Source organism: Mustelus asterias, chromosome 21 (assembly GCF_964213995.1).
Source record: "Mustelus asterias chromosome 21, sMusAst1.hap1.1, whole genome shotgun sequence".
In the NCBI taxonomy this organism is placed as follows: domain Eukaryota; kingdom Metazoa; phylum Chordata; class Chondrichthyes; order Carcharhiniformes; family Triakidae; genus Mustelus; species Mustelus asterias.
The window spans coordinates 29887023-29904087 of record NC_135821.1 but is presented as its reverse complement, the minus strand read 5'-3'; the positions used below and the strand labels follow the sequence as shown (position 1 = coordinate 29904087).

The window sequence follows — 17065 nt, the reverse complement described above, 5'->3', positions numbered from 1 at the left end:
TGATGAAAGGGAAATCATGTTTGACAAGTCTTTTTGAGTATTTTTGAGGTTACAACTAGCAGGGCTTGCAGATAACGGAGAAACAGTGGGTGTAGTACATTCGGATTTTCAAAAACAAACATTAATTAAGGTGCCACGCAAGAGGTTATTTAGAGGTTAGGTACAGGGGAAATGTTAGGGGGAAGTTTTCCACACAGAGGGTGGTGGGCGAGTGGAATCGGCTGCCGTCAGTGGTGGTGGAGACAAACTCAATAGGGACTTTTAAGAGACTCCTGGATGAGTACATGGAACTTAATAGGATGGAGGGTTATAGGTAGGCCTAGGAGGTAGGGATATGTTCGGCACAACTTGTGGGGCCGAAGGGCCAGTTTGTGCTGTAGTTTTTCTATGTTTCTATGTTATTTCACAACATTGGAGATCTAGGGATTAGGGATAATAGATTAGCATGGATTGAACATTGGTTAATGGACAGAAAATAGAGAGAATGAACAGTCATTTTCGGGTTGGCTGTGTATAACAAGAAACAATGCCTAAGTCTCAGCTATTTAAAATTGAAGTTATTGACTTGGATGAAGGGACCAAGTAAAATGTTTCCAAATTTGTTAATGATACAAAGCTAGCAAGCAGTGAAGAGGCTCGATGAGACTACACAAGGATTGAGATGGGTGACCTGAGAGACCAAGAATGGAATATAATGTGGCAAAGTGTGTCCACTTTAGTGGCAAAAATGAAAAAGCAGAGTGGTGACAGACTGGGAATTGTTGGTATTCAGAGAGACCTGGGTGTCTGTACACAAATCACAGAATGTTAATATGCAGGAACTGCAAACAATTAGGAAGGACAATGGTATGTTAGCCTTTGAGATTGAGTATAAGAGTAAAGAGGTCTTACTATAATGATATAGAGCCCTGTTCAGACTCAGGTACTTTGTACAGTTTTTCTCTCCTTTCTCAATGAAGGATATACTCGCCTTTGAAGGATTCCGTGTTCAGCTCACTAGGTTAAATCCTGAGCTCAGTGCGTTGCGCATTAAGATGAGATTGTGTCGACATTCCCTAGAATTTAGGAGAATGAGAGGAGATCGAATTGAAACACGTTCAATAGGATGTTGGTTGATTTATTATTCTCACATGTATTGGGATACAGTGAAAAGTATTGTTTCTTGCGCACTATACAGACAAAACATACCATTCATAGAGCACATAGGGGAGAAGGAAAGGAGAGTGCAGAATATAGCATTGCAGTTACAGATGGGGCATAGAGAAAGGTCAGCTTAATATATGGTAGGTCCATTCAAAAGTCTGATGGCAGCAGGGAAGAAGCTGTTCTTGAGTCAGTTGGTACATGTTCTCAGACCTTTGTATCTTTTTCCCGACAAGAAGATGGAAGAGTGAACAGAGTATACCGGGGTGCGTGGGGTCCTTAATTATGCTGGCTACTTTTCCAAGGCAGCGGGAAGTGTAGACGGAGTCAATGGATGGGAGGCTGGTTTGCGTGATTGATTGGGCTACATTCACAATCCATTATGGTTTTTTGTGGTCTTGGACAGAGCAGGAACCATACCAAGCTGTGATACAACCAGAAAGAATGTTTTCTATGGTGCATCTGTAAAAGTTGGTGAGCGTCATCGTGGACATGCCAAATTTCCTTAGTCTTCTGAGAAAGTAGAGGCATCTTAACTATAGCGTTAGCATGGAGGGACCAGGACAGTTTGTTGGTGATCTGGACACCTAGAAACTTGAAGCTCTCGACCATTTCCACTTCATCCCCATTGATGTAGACAGGGGCATGTTCTCCTTTACACTTCCTGAAGCCGATGACTACCTCTTTCATTTTACTGACATTGAAGGGGAGATTATTGTCTTTGTACCAGTTCACCAGATTCTCTATCTCTTTCCTGTCTTAATACAATTGTCTCGTCATTGTTTGAGATCCGACCCACAACAGTGGTGTCATCAGCAAACTTGAAAATGGAGTTGAAGAGGAATTTGTCCAGTCTCGAACTAGGGATAAAATTCCCATGGTGGCACAGCGCTGCTGCAATGCTGCCTCGCAGCACCAAGGAGCCAGGCCTGGGTAAGATGTGGCATTGAGACCACAATCAGATCAGCCATTATCTTATCAAATGGTGCAGCGAGCTCGAAGGGCCAAATGGCTTCTTCTTGTTTCGATCTTTAATATGCTTCTGACTTTTCTCCACACACTTACATACCACCCAAACCGCATCATCAGATTACAGGAACTGATGGAGAACCTGCACCATTTGCCCAACCAAAAATAACTGACTTTTTTCTAACGTGGAGATCATATCAGTCCAAAGCTGAGAATATGGAGCAGACCAAACCTTTCTACAGGTCTGTAAATTCTCTCTCGACAGAATCAGGTTGGTTCCCTCTGTGTTTCCACCTGTGTTTATTCTTGTCACAAAGAGATAATAGTGATTTGTATTTCAGGCTCCTTTGTAAATTAATGTTGAATGTTAATCATAGAATCCCCCCAGGGCAGAAGGAGGCCATTCGGCCCATCGAGTCTGCACCGACCACAATCCCACCCAGGCCCTATTCCCATAACCCCACATATTCACCCTGCTAATCCCCTGACACTAAGAAGCAATTTATCATGGCCAATCAACCTAACCAGCACATCTTTGGACTATGGGAGGAAACCTGAGCACCCGGAGGAAACCCGGAGTTTGCACATTCTCCCCGTTTGCACACAGGGAGAATGTGCAAACTCCACACAGACAGTGACCCAAGCCGGGAACCAAACCCAGGTCCCTGGAGCTGTGAGGCAGCAGTGCCAATCACGTGCCACTGTGAGAGATAGTATCCAGATATAGTGATCCTTAATGCAGTCTTGAATTGACGTAGATGTTAATTGGTTTATGGGGAATTTCTTCACGGCATCTAATTTAACTCTATTGAAGAAAATAAACTTTTAAATTTGTGACCCCACTTTCCCCTAGAAGGCAAAAGAATTAAAGAAGTTTCAAAGTAGGAAGAGAAGCCAAAATGTGGATCATTTTCAGTAAATGATGTTTAAATATAACCTTAGCTGAGATATTGAGCTCATGTGTACTTTTGTAAAAGTTCAGCCAAATTGTTCAAGGGTCAAAGTCCAAAATTTCAGAACCAAAGTATAAGCCTGGAGGTGTTCATTATTCAATTTGAATATCAATAAGTAGGTCACCACGGCACGGTGGCACAGTGGTTAGCACCACTGCCTCACAGTGCCAGAGACCCGGGTTCAATTCCAGCCTTGGGTAACTGCCTATGTCGAGTTTGCACATTCTCCCCATGTCTGCGTGGGTTTCCTCCGGGTGCTCTGGTTTCCGCCCGCAGTCCAAAGATGTGCAGGTTAGGTGGATTGCTGATGCTAAATTCTCCCTTAGTGCCCCAAGGTTAGGGGGGAATTAGTGGGGTTACGGGGATAGGGCCAGGGTAAGATGTCCTACCAGAGAGTTGGTGTCGACTCGATGGGTTGAATGGCCTCCTTCTGCACTGTAGGGATTCTAAGATTGATACTTCAAGTATTTCTATTTTTAAGTTTTGTTTTCGTTTATTCAAATTATTAAAGTAAGGATTTCTCAGCCAAGGTTGAATTATGATTGATAATCAGACTGAATTCTTTAGTGTTCTTAGTTTTTACTTTATTCCTAAATGAAGCACGTTGAGCAATCACTTATGAACATTACCTGCGGAAAAGTCGACCGCATGGCATTCGTTCTAAAGAATGCTCATAAAAATTTGACATTTACACAAGTATTTATGGTAAATATAGATCTCTTGTGATTAATTCAGTGTGACCTTCAGAGATTCAGTATCAGATTTGGTTTACTTGCAGTAACTTTCTTTCCAAAACAGCAGTGTGAAAGAAATCTTATTTGCAAAGTGACTTGTGATCTGGAACATACCCTGTGGAATTGTGGTGGAAGCAGATTCAATAATAACGTTCAAAACTGAATTGGACAATTACTGGAAGGGGGAAAAGTAATTCCAGGCTCTGGGAAGAGAGTAGGAGAATAGGATTAAGCTCTCTCAAAGGACTGGCATGGGCACACTGGGTCAAAAGGCTTTTTAAAATTATTCTATAATTCTAGGATAAACTTCAACAGAACCAAATCTGTTGCCCACATTCTATCTGGCATGGGTTCACACTGATCCATCACCCCCGGGCTCTCATCTGTTTTCAAACCTCTCCGTGCTCTCTCCATCGCTATCTCTGTAACCTCCTCCAACCCTCGGAGATCTCTGTGCTCCTCCAGTTCTGGTTCTTATGCATCCATAATTTTAATCACTCAACCATTTTTTAAAAAATACATACTTTATTTATAAAAATTTGTATAGTTACGGTACCCAAACTGCAATCTTGTTCCAGTTCTTTCCAGACAGCTTGTGCTGTTCAATACTATTGTAATTACATGTGATATTTATAATATACATTCTCTGACAAAGATGCTGGCTGAGTAGTTTTACATAATTACCAGCCCCTCGGTCTGCCTCGGTTGAGACGCTTTACACGGTGGCCTTTCCCCATTGTGCCTTTGCGGCGGCTGCCCCAAGCTTGAGCGCGTCCCTGAGCACGTAGTCCTGGACCTTGGAATGTGCCAGCGTCAAGGACAAATCTTTGCACTGGAAGATCAGCAAGTTTTGGGTGGACCAAAGTGCGTCCTTCACTGAGTTGATGACCCTCCAGCAGCAGTTAATATTTGTCTCAGTGTGCGTCCCTGGAAACAGCCCGTAGAGCAGAGTTGGGCGGTGCGGTGGCACAGTGGTTAGCACTGTCGGGTACCTGGGTTCAATTACCGGCTTGGATCACTGTCTGTGTGGAGTTTGCACATTCTTCCCATGTTTGCATGGGTTTCCTCCGGGTGCTCCGGTTTCCTCCCACAATCCAAAGATGTGCGGGTTAGGTTGATTGGCCATGCTAAATTGTCCCTTAGTGTCAGGGGGTTAGTAGGGCAAATAAATAGGGTTATGGGGATAGGGCCTGTGTTGAGATTGTGGTCGGTGCAGACTCGATGGGCTGAATGGCCTCCTTCTGCGCTGTAGGGATTCTATTAAAGTCCTGCGTCACGGAGCTGCTCAGGATGAACCTCAACAAAAACCACCTCAACTCGCTCCAGACCGTCTTTGCAAAGACACTGTTGTGTTGAGACATGTAAAAAAATTATATGTTCATTAGCTGGACTACTTTATAAAGCCATTTCTTCGTGCTTTTCAAATGGACATTTGCTGAGCTGACAAGATCACTCCAGCTGGTCACATGTTGCCTTCCAGCGGTTTCAAAGTTAACAAACATCTGGAATGTAACAATCCTGCCCAAGCTTAAACATTCCAACCGAGTCACCACAGTGGCCCAGCAGCGCCAGTCAACTTTGATCAAAGGCAACCTTCACAGATCCAAATCTCTCACGGAGCTGATGGCCTAAGCATTAACTATTCTAATGATGGTTTCAACAAATGAGCCTCGGCTAGCAACCCGAAACAAGTGTCTCCCAAAACAACCAATCCTGACTCCAATTTAAAAGCTCAAGATTCCAGACGTGGGAGTATACTTCCTTTGTCCCACATCAAGAAACAGCTGTTTGTGAACAGGGGCTTAAGGCTCCGAAAGCTTGTGTGGCTTTTGCTACCAAATAAACCTGTTGGACTTTAACCTGGTGTTGTTAAACTTCTTACTGTCTTCATCAAACCTGCCAACTGTTGGAACTCAGAGCTTGTGCCTCCAAACTAACTCACTCTATGTGCCTTCTCCCGTTGTGGCAATCTCACTCTGGAAAGACGGAGCATTCTACAATCAGTCAACCTTCCCTTGGACAGAACATTCCAATTAACTTCTGATTCTAGACTCTGGACACTTGTAAAGCCCCAGCTTGTATATTAATGTGTTCATGTTTTGAATCCTCTTCCTTTCTCCTTATCCACCTGATGCACATCAATTTAGACACAAGGCTCGAAGCTCAGTAAATGAAGGCTTTTATTTACTATTAATGAAGCTATCAGAACTTATATACACTATCCCAGACTGAAGGGGTCCCGGCCAGAGCAGGGACTCTTATACCTCTCCCAGGAGGCGGAGCCCGACTGGGATGTGCCACAACACTATCATACAAAGGTGTAACAACCCCACCCTAACCCAACAGCAACAATAGCACAACCCAACAGTAACATATGTACATCCTTGTAGTTCTGGCCAGCCCCTGGCTCAGCACTATCCAGTGGGAACCAACGATGGTTCCCACCATTTATTGTGTGAGTGTAAAAGGGGTGGACGTTGCGAAATCCCTTTCACGCATGCGTAATAAACCGACCCCTTTTTATTTGATCTTATCCCGGATTTTCTGTGCAAGTTTTTGATAGAGGTTTGGAACATTCCAAATTCAAGGGTTGGGGAAAATATAAAGGGGGAAATCACAATTTTTAAAAACATTTCTGTTTACAGATGGGTGGTGGGTGGGGAAATCGGGACAGTTTAAATTGATTCCCCTCCTGTCTGTGACAGCACATTCCACAAGGAGGTGGACTGCGCTCTCTTCTCCACACAGTCACCTCGAGGGCAGTGTGCAGAGGGGGTGAGACTCCGGGGGTGTAGGAAGGATCTGACGGGGAGTGCCCGTCTCACCACCAGCCAAGCCAGGTCTTGGTGCTTGTTTGTGAGTTCTGGTGATGAGGCATTCTGCCAAATGACATTGACAGTCCGCTCAGGGAACCATCCGACAGGATCTGCCGTCTCCTTTTCCCTCGGGGCCTCGAGGACGTTACGTGCTGACGACTGCCTGATCGTCTTGAAATCAAAAGTGTTTCTCTGCATAAACCTTTCCACAAGGGACAGGTGCTACGGCACGGTCTAACTACTTTGCCTGACACATCCTTCGCAATACCGGGGACAAATAGAAGCTCAGCATATAGTGACACTTGGTATTTGCGTACCAAGGTTCTATGCAGAGCTTGATGTAGCCACAAACAAAGGTGGCTCTCAGGATTGGGGCGATGTTGGGCATGTTTATCTTCACTCTTGTTTAGAGATTTGTACATCCTGTCCCTGTGAACACGGCTCATTTTTGATCTCAAGTCAAAGGGGAAAATACAGCGTTCAGCAACATGAGAGAGCACCTCAGCCAATGGCAGCCAGGCCTTCAGCGATCTCAGTTCCCACCTCTCAAATTCTCTCTCTTCCTCACTCTCTGCCTCTCCACCTCTTTAAAGTAAAAAAAAAAGTAAAGTAAAGTTTATTTATCAGTGTCACAAGTAAGGCTTACATTAACACTGCAATGAAGTTACTGTGAAACCCCCCCTAGTCGTCACACTCCAGCACCTGTTCGGGTACACTGAGGGAGAATTTAGCACGGCCAATGCACCCTAACCAGCACGTCTTTCACACAGTGGGAGGAAACTGGAGTACCCGGAGGAAACCCACGCAGACACGGGGAGAATGTGCAAACTCTACACAGACAGTGACCCGAGGCTGGAATTGAACCCGGGTCCCTGGCGCTGTGAGGCAGCAGTGCTAACCACTGTGCCACCGTGCAGCCATTGACAGTGGACTGCAGACAGTGCAATCTATCTCTCCACCTCTCTATTTCTCCTCCTTTAACAGGCTTGTTTGGTTTCTCGAGCCACTCACCTGATGAAGGAGCAGCGCTCCAGAAGCTCATGATTCCAAATAAACCTATTGGACTTTAACCTGGTGTTGTGACAGTTCTTACTGTGCCCTCCCTCTTTAAGACGCTCCTTAAAACCCAACTCTTTGATCATGTCTGTGGTTCATCTGGCCTAATGTGACTGGATGTTAAGTTTTGTTTGAAGCATCTTGGGGCATTTGATGATGTGAAAGGTGCTACATAAATGCAAGTTATTGTTGTTGTCTGAGACAGAACCTGGTAGATTCAAAGTTTCACTTCACAGATTTTAGTTTTTAATCGGGTTGACGTTTCAGAGTGACACATTTAAAGTAGGATATCAAATATTGCTTTTCCCTATTGAGGAAGAGCAGGGGCCTTGGCCAATGCTTGTTGCCCCCCCCCCCCCCGCCGCCGCCCTCCCCCAAGTAACACTGGAAATAATAAATTACTGAAAGTGATATTGAAACATCATGATGTTACCAGCGGAGTGCCACAGGGATCAGTGCTTGGTCCTCTGCTATTTGTCATTTTTATAAATGACTTGGAGGAGGGGCCTGAAGGGTGGATCAGTAAATTTGCTGATGACACCAAGATTGGTGGAGTAGTGGATGAGGTGGAGGGCTGTTGTAGGCTGCAAAGAGATATAGAGAGGATGCAGAGCTGGGCTGAAAAATGGCAAATGGAGTTTAACCCTGACAAATGCGAGGTGATTCATTTTGGTAGGACTAATTTAAATGTGGATTACAGGGTCAAAGGTAGCGTTCTGAAGAATGTGGAGGAACAGAGAGATCTTGGTTGTTCATATCCATAGATCTCTGAAGGTTGCCACTCAAGTGGATAGAGCCGTGAAGAAGGCCTATAGTGTGTTGGCGTTCATTAACAGGGGGTTTGAGTTTAAGAGCCGTGGGGTTATGCTACAACTGTACAGGACCTTGGTGAGACCACATTTGGAATATTGTGTGCAATTCTGGTCACCTCACTACAAGAAGGATGTGGAGACACTGGAAAGAGTGCAAAGGAGATTTACCAGGATGCTGCCTGGTTTGGAGGGTAGGTCTTATGAGGAAAGGTTGAGGGAACTTGGGCTTTTCTCTTTGGAGCGGAGGAGGTTGAGAGGAGACTTGATAGAGGTTTATAAGATGATGAGGGGGATAGATAGAGTGAACGTTCAAAGACTATTTCCTCGGGTGAATGGAGCGGTAACTAGGGGGCATAACTATAGGGTTCATGGTGGGAGATATAGGAAGGATGTCCGAGGTAGGTTTTTTACTCAGAGAGTGGTTGGGGTGTGGAATGAACTGCCTGCAGGGATAGTGGAGTCAGACACTTTAGGAACATTTAAGAAGCTATTGGATAGGCACATGGAGTACTTCGGGATGATAGGGAGGAAATAGCTTGATCTGGGTTTCAGACAAAGCTCGGCACAACATCGTGGGCCGAAGGGCCTGTTCTGTGCTGTACTATTCTATGTTCTATGTAGGCAGGCGCTATTCATTATTCCTGAGTGTTGCTGGCCAGAGCAGCACTCATTGCAACTTTCCTTGAACCATTGAATCCCTACATTGCAGAGGGAGGCCATTCAGCCCATTGAGCCTGCACTGACTCTTCGCAAGTGCATCTTACCCAGGCCTTCCCCTCTACCCTATCCCCGTAATCCCATGCATTTACCATGGCTAATCCATCTAACCTATAAACCTACACATCTTGGGACACTAATGGACAATTTACCATGGCCAATCCACCTAACCTACACATCTTGGGACGCTAAGGGGCATTTTAGCATGGCCAATCCACCTAACCTACACATCTTGGAACGCTAAGGGGCATTTTAGCATGGCCAATCCACCTAAGCTGCACATCCTTGGACTGTGGGAGGAAACCAGAGCATCCGGAGGAAACCCACGTAGACACGGGGAGAATGTGCAAACTCCACACAGGCAGTCGCCCAAGGCTGGAATCAAACTGGGGTTCCTAGCATTGTGAGGCAGCAGCACTAACCACTGTGCCACCATGCCATGATCAAAAGGTATTTAAGAGTTAACCACATTGCTGTGCATTTAGAGTCACATCTAGGCTGGACTGGGTAACAGCAGATATCCTACTGAACCAGGTCACCATTAGACATCTAATTCCAGATTTTTATCTGCCGTGTTGGGATTCGAACCGGGGTCCCCAGAGCATTACCCTGGCTCTCTGGATAACTAGTCCAGTGACAATACCACAGCATCCTCAGCAATATAAATAAAATCAATAAATGATCAATTATAAAATTCTTATGGATCATCATTAAAAATAAAGTCAGCAATAATAAAGGATTGCACATTACGAAGATTTCAGTATACAAATAATTACAATATGTTGCAAAATGCAATTTACAGAATAAAGTGATTTTATATTAACATCCACGGACCATAATGTTATCAGGTTTCGTTCATTAAACTCTCGATCATTTCCACATTATTGGTGGGGTTTATAAACTATTTCATTTCTTGCTGTGGCCTGTTTTCTGTAACACACCTTCGAAAAAAAGCCTCAATCAGCTGTGACTCACCCCAAAGGTGTTAAATAAATACGGTTACAGTCAGGTTAAACCAAGGTTATGATCATGTTATGATTAAGATCAGGTTATGGTCGGGTTAAGAAAGATTAGGGCCTGGCTATGCTCAGGTTAAGTTAAGGTTATGGTCAGGTTAAGGAAGGTTAAGGTCTGGTTATGCTCAGGTCAAGTTAAGGTTATGCTCAGGTTAAGTTAAGGTTACGATCAGGTTAAAGAAGGTTATGCTCAGGTTGAGGTTATGCTCAGGTTAAGGAAGGTTATGGTCAGGTTATGCTCAGGTTAAATTAGGGTTATGGTCAGGTTAAGGAAGGTTAAGGTCTGGTTATGCTCAGGTTAAGTTAGGGTTATGATCAGGTTAAGGAAGGTTATGGTCAGGTTAAAATTTAGTTATGCTCAGGTTAAGGAAGATTATGGTCAGGTTAAGGTCTGGTTATGCGCAGGTTCTGCGGGCGCGAACGAGACTCCAGGGTAGTAGTCTGCCTCCCTGGTGCCGGGGTACTGGATGTCTCCAAGAGGGTAGGAAGCATATTAAAAAGGGAAGGTAATCAAACAGATGTAATTGTACACATTGGTGAAAATGACGTAGGTAGAAAGAGCAGGGGGGTCATACGAGAGCAATTCAGGGAGATGGGTGCTAGGCTAAAAAATAAGGCCTCTCGGGTAGCAATCCCTGGACTGCTCCCAGTGCCGAGTGCTAGTGAGGCCAGGAACAGGGAGATTCTACAATTGAACACGTGGCTAAAGGACTGGTGCAAGAGGGAGGGTTTCAAATTCATAGATCATTGGGAAGTCTTCATGAGAGGATGGCACCTGTACGGAAAGGATGGGTTACACCTTAACTGGAAGGGCACAAATATCCTGGCTGGGAGTTTTGCTAGAGTGTTTCAGCAGGGTTTAAACTAGTGTGGCAGGAGGGTGGGGATCAAAACAGTAGGTCAGTAAGTACTGAGGCTGGGGTCGAGCTGGGGGCCAGGGCAAGGCTAGCTAAGAAGAAGAGCATTCTGGAGGAGGATGACCTGAGTGGGCCTGGAGGTCTGGAGTGCATCTGCTTCAATGCGAGGAGCGTAACGGGTAAGGCAGACGAACTTAGGGCCTTAATGCTTACGCAGAATTTGGATGTGGTTGCGGTAACAGAGACATGGTTAAAAGAAGGACAGGACTGGCAGCTGAATATTCCAGGGTACAAGTGTTTTAGGCGAGACAGAGGAGGGGTTAAAAAAGGTGGGGGAGTAGCGGTATTAGTTAGGGAGCATATTACAGCGGTGCAGAGGGTGGACAATTTAGAAGGGTCTTGTAATGAGTCGCTGTGGGTGGAGCTCAGAAACAGGAAAGCTGCAATCACTATGCTGGGGATGTACTACAGGCCACCCAACAGCCCACGGGAAGTGGAGGAACGGATATGTCAGGAGATTCTGGATATGTGCAGAAAAAATAGGGTTGTTGTAGTGGGAGACTTCAATTTCCCTGGTATAGACTGGAAAGTGCTTAGGGCTGGAGGTCTGGACGGGGAGGAATTTGTAAAATGCATACTGGAAGGTTCTTTGGAGCAGTATGTAGATAGCCCAACTAGAGAGGGGGCTATACTGGATCTAGTTCTGGCAAATGAGCCCGGTCAGGTCGTCAAAGTTTCGGTAGGGGAACATGTGGTAAATAGTGACCACAACTCTGTTAACTTTAGGATAGTAATGGACAAGGACGAGTGTTGTCCTAAGGGTAGGGTGCTAAATTGGGGGAAGGCTAACTATAGCCGGATTAGGCAGGAATTGGTGGCCGTTGATTGGGAGAGGTTGTTCGGGGGTAAGTCCACGTTTGGCATGTGGGAGTCTTTTAAGGAACAGTTGATAAGGCTGCAGGACAGGCATGTGCCTGTAAAAAGGAAGGATAGGAAAGGTAGGATTCGAGAGCCGTGGATAACCAGGGAAACTGAAGATCTGATCAAAAAGAAAAGAGAGGCATACATTAGGTCCAAGCAACTGAAAACAGATGGAGCTCTGGAGGAATACAGAGAGAGTAGGAAAGAACTCAAACGGGGAGTTAGAAGGGCAAAAAGAGGTCACGAAATGTTCTTGGCAGATAGGATTAAGGAGAATCCTAAGGCTTTTTATTCATATGTTAGGAACAAAAAGAGTTGTCAGGGAAAAAGTCGGACCTCTCAGGGACAAAGGAGGGGAATTATGCTTAGAACCCAAGGGAATAGGGGAGATCCTAAATGAATAATTTGCATCGGTATTAGCAAAGGAGAGGGACTTGTTGACTGGGAGTGTCTCAGAGGGATGTGTTGACCCATCAGAGAGAATCTCCATTACAAGGGAGGAAGTGTTAGGTTTTTTAGGTAATATTAAAACTGACAAATCCCCAGGGCCTGATGGCATCTATCTCGACTGCTCAGGGAGACAAGAGATGTAATTGTTGGGCCTCTGACGGAAATCTTTGTCTCTTCATTGGACACAGGTGAGGTCCCTGAGGATTGGAGGATAGCAAATGTGGTACCGTTATTTAAGAAGGGTAGCAGGGATAACCCGGGAAATTATAGGTCAGTGAGCTTGACGTCTGTGGTAGGGAAGTTGTTGGAGAGGATTCTTAGAGACAGGATGTATGCGCATTTAGAACGGAACAATCTCATTCGTGACAGACAGCATGGTTTTGAAATAGAGGTACGTCGTGCCTTACAAATTTGGTGGAGTTTTTTGAGGAAGTGACAAAAATGGTTGACGAAGGAAGGGCCGTGGATGTCGTCTATATGGATTTCAGTAAGGCATTTGACAAAGTCCCTCATGGCAGGTTGGTTAAGAAGGTTCGGGCTCATGGGATACAAGGAGAGGTGGCTAGATGGGTAGAAAACTGGCTTGGCTACAGGAGACAGAGGGTAACAGTCGAAGGTTCTTTTTCCAGCTGGAGGTCTGTGACCAGTGGTGTTTCGCAGGGCTCTGTGCTGGGACCTCTGCTATTTGTGATATATATAAATGATTTGGAAGAAGGTGTAACTGGTGTTATCAGCAAGTTTGCGGATGATACGAAGATAGCTGGACTTGCGGATAGCGAAGAGCATTGTCGGGCAATACAGCAGGATATAGATAGGCTGGAAAATTGGGCGGAGAAATGGCAGATGGAATTTAATCCAGATAAATGCGAAGTGATGCATTTTGGAAGAACTAATGTAGGGGGGAGTTATACAATAAATGGCAGAGCCATCAAGAGTATAGAAACACAGAGGGACCTAGGTGTTCAAGTCCACAAATCCTTGAAGGTGACAGCACAGGTGGAGAAGGTGGTGAAGAAGGCATATGGTATGCTTGCCTTTATAGGACGGGGTAAGGAGTATGATGTCTGATGTTGCAGCTGTATAGAACGCTGGTTAGGCCACATTTGGAGTATTGCGTCCAGTTCTGGTCGCCGCACTACCAGAAGGTCGTGGAGGCTTTAGAGAGAGTGCAGAGAAGGTTTACCAGGATGTTGCCTGGTATGGAGGGTCTTAGCTATGAGGAGAGATTGGGTAAACTGGGCTTGTTCTCCCTGGAAAGACGGAGAATGAGGGGAGACCTAATAGAGGTGTACAAAATTATGAAGGGTATAAATCGGGTGAACAGTGGGAAGCTTTTTCCCAGGTCGGAGGTGACGATCACGAGGGCTCACGGGCTCAAGGGGTGAGGTATAACTCAGATATCAGAGGGACGTTTTTTACACAGAGGGTGGTGGGGTCCTGGAATGCGCTGCCAAGTAGGGTGGTGGAGGCAGGCACGCTGGCATCGCTTAAGACTTACCTGGATAGTCACATGAGCAGTCTGGGAATGGAGGGATACAAACGAATGGTCCAGTTGGACCAATGAGCGGCACAGGCTTGGAGGGCCGAAGGGCCTGTTTCCTGTGCTGTACTGTTCTTTGTTCTTTGTTTTTTTTAAGGAAAGTTATGGTCAGGTTAAGGTCTGATTATGCTCAGGTTATGTTCAGGTTATGGTCAGGTTAAAATCTGGTTATGCTCAGGGTAAGGAAGTTCATGGTCAGGTTAAGGTCTGGTTATGCTCAGGGTAAGGAAGGTTATGGTCAGGTTAAGGTCTGGTTATGCTCAGGTTAAGGTTATGGTGAGGTTAAGGAAATTTATGCTCAGGTTAAGTTAAGGTTAGGGTCCAGTTGTGAATGTCACCGACACAGAGACAAAGTCCAAGCATTTCCTCTCTTTAACCTCAAGGAGTGGAAGCTTCCAGAAAGGATCTGACACTAACCAGATTCAAATAAGCCCAAGGCAGACCTGGGGAGGGGGAGTAGTACAGGGGAGTTTAACAGTTTGCGTGTGAACCCTTCGGGTTAGGATTCGGGTTTACAGAACCCACAAGGTGTGTTTTCGCAGTGAGACATTAATGTATCAGTTGGAGTCTGATCGATTTGAATGGTTATTCGGCTGGTTAAACATTTGAAACACGGGGACAGCTGGCCCCAGTTTCACTGCACTGCCGGCGGCGGCTAGTTAGAGCAGAAATGATTGAAAATACCCTCAACACTGAGCGGAATCCAATTATTCCCGTCCGAGGCTAACTGTTAGAATTGGGAAATGGAGAATACATCTGTAAATATAGCCCGTTAGTGTGCTGTTCCCAATGGAAGGTGATATCCTCCTGGGAAGATGTGTAAACACAGCTGGAACATCTGTATTGAAGTTTGGTCAAATCTGTAATTGTAGCAATCTGGATATTCCTGTGGGGGTGTTATTGTCCTGATCCCCCCCTCCCCTCCCTCTGGGGGGTGGGGGTGTTATTATCCTGATTCACCCCTCCCCTCCCTATGGGGGGTGGGGGGGGTGTTATTGTCCTGATCCCCCCCCTCCCTCTGGGGGGTGGGGGGGTGTTATTGTCCTGATCCCCCCCTCCCCTCCCTCTGGGGGGTGGGGGGTGTTATTATCCTGATTCACCCCTCCCCTCCCTATGGGGGGTGGGGGGGTGTTATTGTCCTGATCCCCCCCCCCTCCCTCTGGGGGGTGGGGGGGTGTTATTGTCCTGATCCCCCCCTCCCCTCCCTCTGGGGGGTGGGGGTGTTATTATCCTGATTCACCCCTCCCCTCCCTCTGGGGGGTGGGGGGGGGGTGTTATTGTCCTGATCCCCCCCTCCCCTCCCTCTGGGGGGTGGGGGTGTTATTCTCCTGACCCCCCGGGGGGTGTTATTATCCTGATCCCCCCCCCTCCCTCTGGGGGGTAACTGATGGGATTGTGTTTGGGTTTCAGGTCTGGAAGATTCCAGCATTGCCCCATCTCCGACCAGCATTTCCGAGTGTCCACTCTGCCCCTCTACCTCCTCCTGCTGGCCCTGTCTGCTGCTCCTTGCCGGAGTTTCGCTGCTGGCGCTGGCTGGGTGTGTCTGGCAGCTGGGAAAAGGTGAGTGCGGGACTGGAAAAGCGGGAGGATGCGGAGAATGTGCTGATTGTCCGGATGGATTCTGGATGGGAATGGTTCAGTGTCAGGAAATGTCTTGTGTGTTTGTGCAAACCATTGGATCCAGACTCTTCCCCCGGGACTGGCAGCGATTTTAACCAGGGCGGGGCGGGAATGCCGGCGGGACGGGAATGTCGGCGGGGCGGGAATGTCGGCGTGGCTGGCAGCGATTTTAACCAGGACGGGAATGCCGGCGGGACCGGGACGGGAATGCTGGCGGGACTGGGAGCGATTTTAAACAGGTAGGGACGGGAATGCCGGCAGGGCGGGAATGCCGGCGGGACCAGGACGGAACGGGAATGCCGGCGAGACCAGGACGGGGCGGGAATGCCGGCGGGACGGGAATGCTGGCGGGACCAGGACGGGAATGGCGGCGGGACGGGAATGGCGGCGGGACGGGAATGCCGGCGGGACCAGGACGGGGCGGGAATGGCGGCGGGACGGGAATGGCGGCGGGACGGGAATGCCGGCGGGACCAGGACAGGGCGGGAATGCCGGCGGGACGGGAATGCCGGCGCTGCGCTCGGGTTTGGATTTTAACTCCGGATTTCTCCCCCCTGTCCTGGCCAGTGATTGGCGGAGCGGCCGCCCGCCCACCTTCCGCGCGCAATTTCCGGCGGCAGTCCCGCCCCGGGAGGTGCGGATCTTCCGCCGCCGCCGCGCCGCCCGCCGGATTTTGAGCGGGGCGCCATGGCCGCCAGGCGGGGCCGGGTGGCTCGCCGCTTCTCCGACACCTCCCTGGAGGTGCTGGTGGCGGCGGTGCGGGCCCGGGCCGCCCTGCTCTTCCCCCCCAGCAGCAAGAAGCTTCACAGCAGCCTGGCCAAGAGAGGCTGGCAGGAGGTGGCACAGGAGGTCAGCAGGCTCAGCATCACCCCCCGGAGCTGGATCCAGTGCCGGAAAAGGTTCAATGACCTGAGCCGCTCAGCCAGGGTGAGTACAGCTTCACCAGACATACACCCCAACATATACCCCCTGTGGGGGGAATATACCCCAGACATATACCCCAACATATACCCCCTGTGAGAAATGTACCCCCAGACATATACCCCAACATATACCCCCTGTGAGAAATGTACCCCCAGACATATACCCCAACATATACCCCCTGTGAGAAATGTACCCCCAGACATATACCCCCTGTGGGGGAATATACCCCAGACATATACCCCCTGTGGGGGAATATACCCCAGACATATACCCCCTGTGGGGGAATATACCCCAGAAATATACCCCCTGTGGGGGAATATACCCCCTGTGAGAAATGTACCCCCAGACATATACCCCAGACATATACCCCCTGTGAGAAATGTACCCCCAGACATATACCCCAGACATATACCCCCTGTGAGAAATGTACCCCCAGACATATACCCCCTGTGGGGGAATACACCCCAGACATATACCCCCTGTGGGGAATATACCCCAGACATATACCCCCTGTGGGGGAATATACCCCAGACATAT

General features: G+C 47.5%; 2 protein-coding genes across 2 annotated transcripts in view; both read left to right on the top strand.

Annotated features, from left to right (window-relative positions):
* LOC144509528 (T-cell surface glycoprotein CD8 beta chain-like) overlaps nucleotides 1-15847 on the top strand; it is a 29567-nt gene extending 13720 nt beyond the window's left edge. Inside the window, exons 3-4 of the mRNA XM_078238433.1 lie at nucleotides 15395-15544; nucleotides 15669-15847. Of these exons, the coding sequence (XP_078094559.1) occupies nucleotides 15395-15544; nucleotides 15669-15847 (329 nt within the window). The remainder of the gene's footprint in view (nucleotides 1-15394; nucleotides 15545-15668) is intronic.
* Nucleotides 15848-16171: 324 nt separating this feature from the next.
* Nucleotides 16172-17065, top strand: part of LOC144509204 (uncharacterized) — a 34245-nt gene continuing 33351 nt past the window's right edge. Inside the window, exon 1 of the mRNA XM_078237677.1 lies at nucleotides 16172-16531. Coding sequence (XP_078093803.1) covers nucleotides 16292-16531 — 240 coding nt within the window. The 5' untranslated portion in view covers nucleotides 16172-16291. The remainder of the gene's footprint in view (nucleotides 16532-17065) is intronic.